Source organism: Toxoplasma gondii, chromosome IX (assembly GCF_000006565.2).
Source record: "Toxoplasma gondii ME49 chromosome IX, whole genome shotgun sequence".
Taxonomy (NCBI): Eukaryota; Apicomplexa; class Conoidasida; order Eucoccidiorida; family Sarcocystidae; genus Toxoplasma; species Toxoplasma gondii.
The window spans coordinates 2135056-2144991 of record NC_031477.1 but is presented as its reverse complement, the minus strand read 5'-3'; the positions used below and the strand labels follow the sequence as shown (position 1 = coordinate 2144991).

Genomic DNA, 9936 nt, shown 5'->3' with positions numbered 1-9936 from the left:
ACCTGAGGAACGCAGGGCCGTAACCAAACCTGAAGAGGGATTCAAAGTTTGATCACGTACGTTAATTGCCTCTTCCTGTACAATATAAGCGGTTTTCGACCTCTGGCTTTCCCTGGTGGGATGCTGCTGCCCGATAGGCACCGGGTGGGAAAAAGGTACGAAGGCCAACGAAACTCTGAGACCAGCAGTCCTGTCTAACGACGCTCCTGTAAGCTCTCGATGAGCGGTGATGCCCGACTGTCTCCAATGTCCAGTTTACAGACTGGATGACTGGAACGCGTAGCCGCGTGTCGGGAGAAGACCGCGAGCCAGGGACGCCTCCACAAAAACCACAAACGACACGTTACCCTTCTTCAGCTATGCAGCTGCCAGTGAGCTCGTTCGAAGAAGCAGCTGGCCTTGTCCGATTTCTCTCGCCTGCAGAGAACTACCATGCTATCTACTCGCCAACTGTTCACCCTCTCAAGAGGGTCTGTGTGCATCCTCCGTTCGGCAGCATTTAACTCAGTTCGCCTGCAACACCGCCGAGACATCAGAAATGCGTATTACAAGATTCCACGTCGAAGGTTTTTGAAGACTTAGCTGCACCGAATCCTCCGTGGCCGGTCTGTTACTTCGCAAATGACTCATCGATTCACCATTTCGAGAGAACCTCGTATGGCCTACGAAGAAGAAACCTTCCGTTGACCACATAAATCTGCAGAGCCTACGTGCTCAACGTCCTAACTGTATCTGCTCCTCCTGCACTCGATTGAGTTTATTTCTGCTGGGTACTGCCCTTAGCAGACACGCGACTTTCACAGCAACCCATCGAATATGTTTCAGGTCGGTCCATCAGAAAAAAGCCAAGAAGAGCCTATTTGTTTCTTCTTTCCGCGCAGATCCAACAGTAGTTTCATTTAAATATATTCTTCATCGGTGCCGAATACTGCAGCACTTTTCGCTCTGCTGGTTGGATGCCGCTGACGTCGAATCCTTCTTGCACATGTTGCTCCTGTTTCCCTAATCACTGTTCTCCATTTCCTGGAATGCTTCGCCCACAACCATTGGTCGTGGCTTCCACATCAGATTACAGCAAACGTCGTTTCAACGTATTCGCTTGCCCACAATGCGCTCTCACGGCGCTGCATAGTTCTGCCTCACAGTAATGACAGTCACGTTTGAGAACTCGGCATTTTCTTTGGCAACTTTCGGCTACCACAGTTCCTGGCATCCGCAGGCGCAGTCGTGTGTCTGCCACAAACACGAGCAGGACACAGCCGCTTATTGAACAACGGTCTGCTGTTATCAGGCTGGCTTCTCACCTGATTTCTGTTGTAAATGCCCGCAACTACGAAAAGTCTACAGACTCGTCCCGCGATAGAGGGCTGTTCACGGAGTGATAAAAAAGTTTGCACAGGTAGTTGCCCGAGCACTGATGCCAGCAACCACATAGCACCAGCTCACTGACGACACGCACGGTGAATTTGATCAACAAGGTCAGACACACTCACACACGGCCACAACTGTTCCCCTATGAGCCAGCAGTCGGCTCACCAACGATATATCCTTCACGAGTCGAGGAAATAAATTTGCCCATTGGATTAACGGACTGCTAAACTGTGAAACGACACTACACCGGATGCACGCACTTGCCAGAAACTTTCACGTGGACCGTGTATGATCAAATTCCACAAACTGTAGCGGCGGCGCCTCTACTCATGTCCGCAACAACAACAGCCTGGCTTCTGCTGTAACACGGGTGGTCTGCAACAATCAACCTGTATCAAGGGTGGCGGACAACAGCCTTTCTGTATCACGGGTGGCCCACAACAGTCGATCTTAAAAGGCACCAAAAGAGGGGGGGGCAGTTGAGTGATTGGAGCTTCATAAACACCAGATCGGGAACCGGCAGTTCCCTGCAGAGCTCCTGAAAAGCTCCACTGGCCTGCCAGGGAGGCTACTTTACTGCTCCAGTCGAAGAGTGACGTAGCAGGTGTTGTTGGTCCGACTGTAGTAGTTGAAGTTGGTGCTGCCGCTGACCTCGCACGCAGCGAGATGGTCGCCCTGGTTGTTGTGGCTGTTTCTTCGATAAATTCGGAAGGAAGCTCGAAAACCACAGGCGGTTTCGATGTTGTTGTGGTAGGTGTTCTAGTTGTTGTCGTTGTGGTAGGCTTGTTGGTTGTAGTAGTTGTTGTTGGTTTCCTGGTCGTAGTTGTTGTTGTGGTAGGTTTCCTGGTTGTAGTAGTAGTAGTTGTTGGTTTCTTGGTTGTAGTTGTTGTTGTAGTAGGTTTCTTGGTTGTTGTTGTCGTTGTTGTGGTAGGTTTCTTGGTTGTAGTTGTTGTTGTGGTAGGTTTCTTGGTTGTAGTTGTTGTTGTGGTAGGTTTCCTGGTTGTTGTTGTTGTCGTCGTTGTAGTAGGTTTCTTGGTTGTAGTTGTTGTTGTGGTAGGTTTCTTGGTTGTAGTTGTTGTTGTGGTAGGTTTCTTGGTTGTAGTTGTTGTTGTGGTAGGTTTCCTGGTTGTGGTTGTTGTTGTGGTAGGTTTTTTGGTTGTAGTGGTCGTTGTTGTTCTAGGTTTCCTGGTTGTAGTCGTTGTTGTGGTAGGTTTCTTTGTTGTTGTTGTAGTTGTGGTAGGTCTCCTGGTTGTGGTTGTTGTTGTGGTAGGTTTTCTGGTTGTAGTAGTCGTTGTTGGCTTGATTGTCGTAGTAGTGGTTGTCGTCGTTGTAGTTGTCGGCTGCGCCGCAGGCGGCAACACGGTTACACGTACTGTGCACGTTTCATGTTGCAGTGGGTCTGGTTGGCGGCATTTGAAGCATATTGTTTGCTTCACTATGGATGCGGGGACTGTGAGCGTCACCCCCACTGCGACCTCCTTCGCCAAGTTGTGGTAAAACGGTTCCTTTACTACGGAAGCCCCAGGAATCACAGTGCGCAACGCTCCAACGTCGCCGCAGGACTTTCCGTAGTAGACTTGCCCCTGCGAAGCAGGATCATCAATTGGCGGGTCGACTTTGGGAAACTCTAGACCGCAGCGCAGAGTCACTGAACCGGGAGAGTGAACCGTCATCGTCAAAGTCTTTACATCGTTGCACACGGTTTCTGCAAAGAGCATGAACAACAAAGCTCGTCGACGGATTGTATTGCTGCTTCCTCTCAGTGTCACATGCTCCATCAAACAGAACACACACGACTTGCCTGGACAACCGTTCATGGCACACGTAGCGCGAGCGGACGCATTGAGGAGCTCATGGTGGTCGTATATATACACAACTTTCAATGAAACGCTTTAGAAGCATTGCGGCCTAGCAAAACACTATCTGGTTACTAAGCCAAGCATCCGCGTCAACTGACTCGTTCAACTGGGCTCAACTACTTACCTTGGACCGGAGGTGCCCAGAAAGGCGGAACAGTAACAAGGACTCCACAGCTGTTTGTGATGTCGCCTCTGTCCACGCACGCGAAGCAGAAATCCTTCTGAATGGAAGGAAGCACTGGCACGAACACGAAGCCAGTTGTAGTAATGGCTCCGGTTACCAGCTTTGCTTTCGTCTTAAGCTTTGCGCCCGGAACGACGCGATTTAAACTTAGCGGTGGTTTCCCCACAATGCACCTCCCCCCAGCACTCACCGGATACACCACAGCTTTTGCAGGTTTTATCAAGGAGGCAGCAGGAGGATAGACTTTTGCATTATCTCTGCATTCAAAACGGATGGGCTCCTTCGTCGAGGTTACCATAAGTCGTACCGCTGGACTCAGCTTGCCCGTTCTCTCCACTTCTTCCGAGTGCGATGGGGCGCAGCCAAAGTCCTTCGGTGGCGGCGGAACCTCAGAGCCTTTGACATTGATCACTACTCCGCAGTTGTGCGAATGATCCCCTGGATCCACACATAAGTAGCATAGAGCCGTGTCTTTGACTGGAAGGCTACCGACCCTGAACATATGTGTCCTTGTTGTGTCGCCATCCTCAGGTGTGTGGACCAGCTTGAGGCTTGCTCCGGGAACAAGGTCCGCAAGGGGCCGCAAAAATTCTTTCATGTCGCAGATATGCCGGTCACGTACAGAATACACTTGTGCCAGATGCTCACTGGACGTTGCCGTGCTGGGCATAATTACTGAATTTCTTGGACAGCCGAATTCAACAACGCTGCTGGGTTCCCTCACGTTCAGGATCAGTGACGCTTCACGGAGGCCCGTTGTGGCCGCTGCCGGCACATGTTTCAGTTTACATTCTGGCACTGACGATCGGGATGCAGCGGGATGTGGCATTACATTAATTACCACTCCACAGCTACGTGACGTATCTCTGTCCATGACGCACATGAAGCAGACTTGCTGCTGCTCTGCTGGTAGATGCGGCACCGTGAACGTATATTTGTATCCCGTTCCGACAAAAGTTTTAGTAAGGTAAGCTCCTTGAAGTTTGCTGGCCACCATCTCTGTAGGACCTCGCAAATCGCAGGTATCTCTCACCACTTTGTAAGCAAGGACGCATTTGGGATCTAGTGCGTCCGCATGGTCTGGGAAGATGGTGGATCCATCAGGGCATTCGAAACTTGCACTACCACCAGGTTTTTCGATTTTGAGCGTCAGCTTTGGAGTTATCCTTCGCATCTTCCCCACAGAGGGATCGGAGGAGGGGACACAGACCGGTAGCTGCTTCGGCTCCGGTGCGGCAGGTGCTGGAGCCTTCACCTTAACGATGACTCCACAACTGTACGCTGGCTCATCTCCACGCACGCACAAGTAGCATAACCTGGTCTCCTTTTTCGGCAGTTTTGATACGGTCAATGTATAGCTTCGTACCACAGCTCCGTCAACAGTCTCTTTAGCACGTAGTCTTGCCCCAGGAACAACGTCGTACAATTTTGATTCCGCCACCGGTCCCTTATAGATGCAGGCACCTTTCTCATTCAGCGGGAAAAATGTCGCCTTGCCGGGAACCACTGCATTCTGCGGATATAAAGCTGTGTTGGGGGGACAGTCGAAAACCAGCTTTGTGTTCGGCTCGTGTACGGTCAGCATTATACTCGGCATTCTTACTCCAGTAAGGAAGGCACACTGGGAGAATTGAGCAGCGCACACAGGCGATGGCAGCGATGATGTCAGACCACCTGGCATTTTGCCCTCTCCTTTTACAGTTACGGACACACCACATTTCTTCGCCGGATCCACTTCGCTTACGCACGTATAGCACAGCTTCGTCTCCTCTAAAGGCAGGCTGGGAACTCTTAGTGTGTATTTTCTTGTCGTCACCTCGTTCTCCACAACAGTGTCAGTCGACAAGGACGCACTCGGGACAGCTTTTGCAAGAGACATTAGTGGCTTCGTGACCAGGCAATATTCTCCTGCTCCTACAGCATAGACCTGTGGTTCTGAGGTCTCCTGATCTGGTAGTACTGCAGAGCCATCTGGACAGACAAAACTGACTTGTTCCTCCGGTTCATTGACCCACAGCTTCACGGAAGGGTCCAGGAGCCCTGTAAGCGCTGTCCCTGCTTGTTCATGTGGGGTGCACACGGGTAGTTCGTGCTCCTCCTGTGGTTGTGCTTTGGGCTCTGGTAAGTGGCCGCTGCCCTTAACAACAATGATGACCGGGCAGCTCTGATAAATATCGCGCTCACGGACGCACATGTAGCAGAATCGCCTGTCTTCTGCGGGCTGTTCTGGAGTCGTAAAAGTGTAAGTCCTCATCACAGTGCCGCCTTCATCGGCAGCCTCCATTCGAAGAGTTGCGCCGGGCACTAAGCTTTGCAGGTTCTCTCTGGGGCCTGCAAAGATGCATTCGTTACCTTTGACTCCGTAAACTGCGGCTATACCCTTGTCTGTAGATGTTGCGTACTCCGGGAAAACGTACGAGCCTTCGGGACATATGAAGCGAACAGGCGTGCTCGGGTCCTCCACTACTAGCTCGATCGCCGCCTCTCGCATCCCTGTCTTTTCGGATCCCGGAGAATAACCCAGACTGCAGATCGGTCCGGCTGGCTTCGCGACGGACTCCGCCTTCGTACCCTTCACTGTGATGTGGATCCCGCAGCTCTCCGCAATCTGCCGGTTCCGTACACATAAGTAGCACAACTTGACATCCTCCTCGGGCAGCTTTGGCGCGGTTAGTGTATAAGTACGGTTGACTACACCTTCATCCACTGTCGTCCGGGAGCCTAGCGTTGCCCCAGGTAGAACATCCGAAAGCAAGCGAGGCGATGCGGCGACGTTACACGAGCCGCCTTCACCCACCAGATACACCGTGGCTGAATCCTGATCGGGCACTGCCGCAAGATCGGGAAACACTATGGAACTTTCTGGACAAATAAACTGGATACTATGGGCCCTACTGTCGATGGTCAAACTGAGAGCAGGCGCCTTCAATCCTGTTTCAGCAACCTCAGTAGAGTTTTCCGGCTTGCAGACATACGTAGCCAGTTTAACTGCCGGTCTTGGTCGAAATGGGTGTATAGGGACAGCAGCAGCCGAATCTGCTTTGACAGTGATCATCACAGCGCAGCTGTCGGCAGGGTTTCGCTGCCGGACGCACAAAAAACACAGCTTTTTATCCTCCTCTGGGAGCCGCGAAGCCTTGAAAATATAGTATCGCTGTACAACACCTCCGTCCACGACGGTTCTTCGTTGCAACTCCGCGCCAGGGACTTCATCTTGCAAAAACGCTGTCTCCTCCCTAGTGTCACATGAATCGCCGGTCATTCTGTACACTTTGCCAGACGCCGGATCTGCTTCTCCATCAATCTCTGGGAAAACAGATGAATCATCCGGGCAAACGAAGCGCGCTGTTCGATTCACCGAATCAACAAGCAACTCCATTTCTGGAAGCCTTAGCCCGGTAGCTGCAGTGCGTGCCGAGTAGTCTGGTGGGCACTGCAACTCCAAGGTGGTAGGGACAGTTGGATTTGTATGAATACCTTCCTCGCTCGTCTTGGACAGCCTCGTCATAGAGTTGCTGGAGACATCGATCAGGACTCCACAACTATTCATGACATCACGATTGTAGACGCAGAGGTAGCACAGCTTTTTGGGGGTTTTGGGAAGCTGTTTAACGGTGAACGTGTACTTCGTTGTAATCTCGCTAGCATCAACAGCAGTTTCAGAGACCAACGAAGCTCCTGGCAAAATTTTTGTCAGGTAAACTGGGTTTTCCCACACGTCGCAGGAGCCGCCAGAAACTGTGTACACCACTGCTTCACCTGCATCGGAGTCGGCGGCTTGGTCGGGGAAAACAAGAGAGCTATGTGGACACGTGAACTCGACAACTCGATTACGCTTGTCGACCTTCAGTACCACAGATGGCCTCCTCAAGCCAGTTTTCGCTACGTCGGTAGAATACACTGGCAAACATAGTCCTCTCTCAAGCAGCGCGCTGGGGATTTCTTCTGTGGTCGGCCCTTTCGGCTTCACGGTAATCATGACACCACAGCTATTAGCAATTTCACCGTCTCTAACACACGCATAACATAACTTTGTTTCTGTGGACGGAAGCGCAGGAACCTTGAAGGTGTAAGTTTTCGCCATCATAGTATCTTCATCTGACGTATCTGCCCGAAGTGTTGCACCTTGAAGAACGTTGTCCAACTTCACGGGGTTCTCCCAGACGTCGCATGCATTAGCGTTTGATGCCTGATACACCGTTGCAATGCCCGGGCTCTCATCTGTTGCATGTTCTGGAAAAACAACTGAATTTCCAGGACAGACGAATTGCGCGACTCCCTCTGGTTTGTCTACAAGGAGCTCCACTGATGGTGACAACAGACCCCTCTCGGCTACCCCCTGTAAGTACTGTGGCTCGCAAACAGACACCTTTGCAGGCTTGCCATTTTCCTTCCCTTTCACGGAAATCACTACTCCGCACCCTTGAGGCGCGAGCGAATTGCGGGCACAGACGTAGCACACCTTCTGGCTCCTGGTCGGCAACATGCCTACAAAAAAGGTGTAGACTCTGGTGACCGACCCTTTATCTACCAGGGTGGTCCCCGTCAGCGTGGCCCCGGGAACGACGTCCTGAAGTTTCAACGTGTGCTCCCCAATGATGCATGAGCCGTCCTTCCTGACTGCAAAAACAGAAGCTTTGAGGCCGTCGTCGGAAACAGCGTTGTGTGGCAATACCTCCGAATTATTGGGACACGCGAATTTCACGCTAGAATATGGTCTAACAATATCCAGTATTAACGCAGCACTTTTCGTGCCTGCTGCAATTCCCTCTGGGGACTCCTGGGGGTGACATGTCGGCACTGCGGCCGGCTTCCCTATTGGATCCTCTACCATTCCTCCTCTGACCTTCACCAGGACTGCGCAGCCGTCCGCCGGATCACGGTTCCGCGGGCAGACGTAACAGAATCGCCTATTTGTCGACGGAAGCCGAGGAACATTGAGCGTGTACGTCGTCAGAAAACCTCCACCTCGCTGTCTAACTTCCGCTGTCATTGCCGCCCCCAAAAGAAATTTTTCCAAGCTAGACGGTCCCTTCGACAAGTCACACCAACCCCGCCCATTGACGGGATATACCTGTGCGGGTGCCGGACGAGCTCCGGCTTCGCTTGGTAGCTCTGTGGCAGTGCTCAGACACGAAAATCGCACCGACTGTCCTGGTGCCGCCACATCCAGAACTACGGATGGCTGTCTCACACCTAGAGCCCAAGCCTCCAGGGAGAAACTAGGCCTGCACACGGGCGATGACGCAGGATTTCCATTTTCGCTGTCTCCAGATCGTCTTACCGTGATCACCGTCACCTGACTACCTGCTGGATTATCTGGGTGCGCGCAGACGTAGCAGAGTTTGACCTCCTTCGCGGGCAAACCTGGGATCACAAGCGTGTATGTTTTTGCCGCCTTGTCTGCATTCACCGAAAGCTCCTCCTGCAGGTAAGCACCAGGTACTACGTCACCGAGCAGGGAGGGCGGGTCGAAAATGTTGCACGATCCATCAGCGGCTACAGCAAACACTGTGGCAGCCCGAATGTCGCCAGACATTGCTTGCTCGGGAAGTAGCACCGACTCAACAGGACACTCGAACCGCGCACCTTCGCTCCCGTGAATAACCTCTATTTTCTTCATCTCATGCCTCAGATCTCGGGGTTCTTCCAGATCGAACCCGGACACCTGGGTTGCTAGCTGCGTAACGGCGAATAAAAGCAGGGTTGCTCCACTGCTTGACAGCGCGAAAAAGAAATAAGATAATTTCATTGTGTCTACTGGCCACGCGAAATGTACGGACCAGGTTTGTTTGCACGCACACAAGGGCTGATCGTGGGTCGCTTTTATCGACACAAGATGCCACGTCCCCTCTACCCTGACTTTACGCTCCGAAAGTATATCTGTATACACTCTCAAAAAAGGAGCAGTCATATTACCTACAGTCTATCACCTTCTAGTGGATTTTTCCTATACACAAACAAATCTGTTCATCGGCCACCTCTACAAACGGACACATCGACATGTCTCGGGGTGTGTGCTGCAGAACGGAGAGGGGGGACTCTGTAACCGATCGTCCAGTGCTCGCTTACCAAAGCTGACAGTATGGTTGCTGTAGGCCACTGGCCCACGTGTGTGACTGTCTGGCTTTACCCAGGCATCGACCGACTGCTTCCGCTGCCGGTGGCGTGGAGGGGTGTGGCCTCCCGGTGTCTACTCTACCGTGCGTCTCTGCATATGAAGCGGGCAGGGCGACGCGCAAAACCGTGCAACTGAAATCGGCAAGAGGACGGACGGCTACACGCCATTCCCATTCAGAGAGCCATCAAGCAGTTTTCCCCATTTAACTGTAAAGTGCTGAATGGGGCAGGGAGTGCTGAATTTGGCCTTTCGACCGAGCCCATCAATTCACATGTTCCACTATGCATGGTGGCTTGATGCAGCGTGTGCGATACGTGAAGTCATCGCTGGGAGTTTCGGAGCGCATGAAGGATTTGGGCGGTGGGATCAGTATGGCGGCCTGTGAAGTACCCTCGCTGAAG

General features: G+C 52.2%; 1 protein-coding gene across 1 annotated transcript; it reads right to left on the bottom strand.

The window, feature by feature from the left end:
* Window positions 1-562: 562 nt before the first annotated feature.
* On the bottom strand, window positions 563-9364 carry SRS44 (SAG-related sequence SRS44). Its single transcript, XM_002368554.2, has 2 exons — window positions 3355-9364; window positions 563-3076 (listed from the first exon to the last, which is right to left on the bottom strand). Exons 1-2 carry the CDS (start codon window positions 9326-9328, stop codon window positions 1695-1697), a joined length of 7356 nt encoding a protein of 2451 aa, XP_002368595.2. The 5' UTR covers window positions 9329-9364; the 3' UTR covers window positions 563-1694.
* Between the last annotated feature and the right edge of the window lie 572 nt (window positions 9365-9936).

What these genes read in the sequence shown, in the direction of transcription:
- SRS44 (XM_002368554.2), bottom strand. Translation starts at nt 9,328, where the DNA reads ATGACTGCTCCTTTTTTGAGAGTGTATACAGATATACTTTCGGAGCGT. An exon ending in CTGGGCACCTCCGGTCCAAG is followed by an intron (nt 3,077 to 3,354) that starts GTAAGTAGTTGA and finishes TGCTCTTTGCAG; the next exon opens with AAACCGTGTGCAACGATGTA.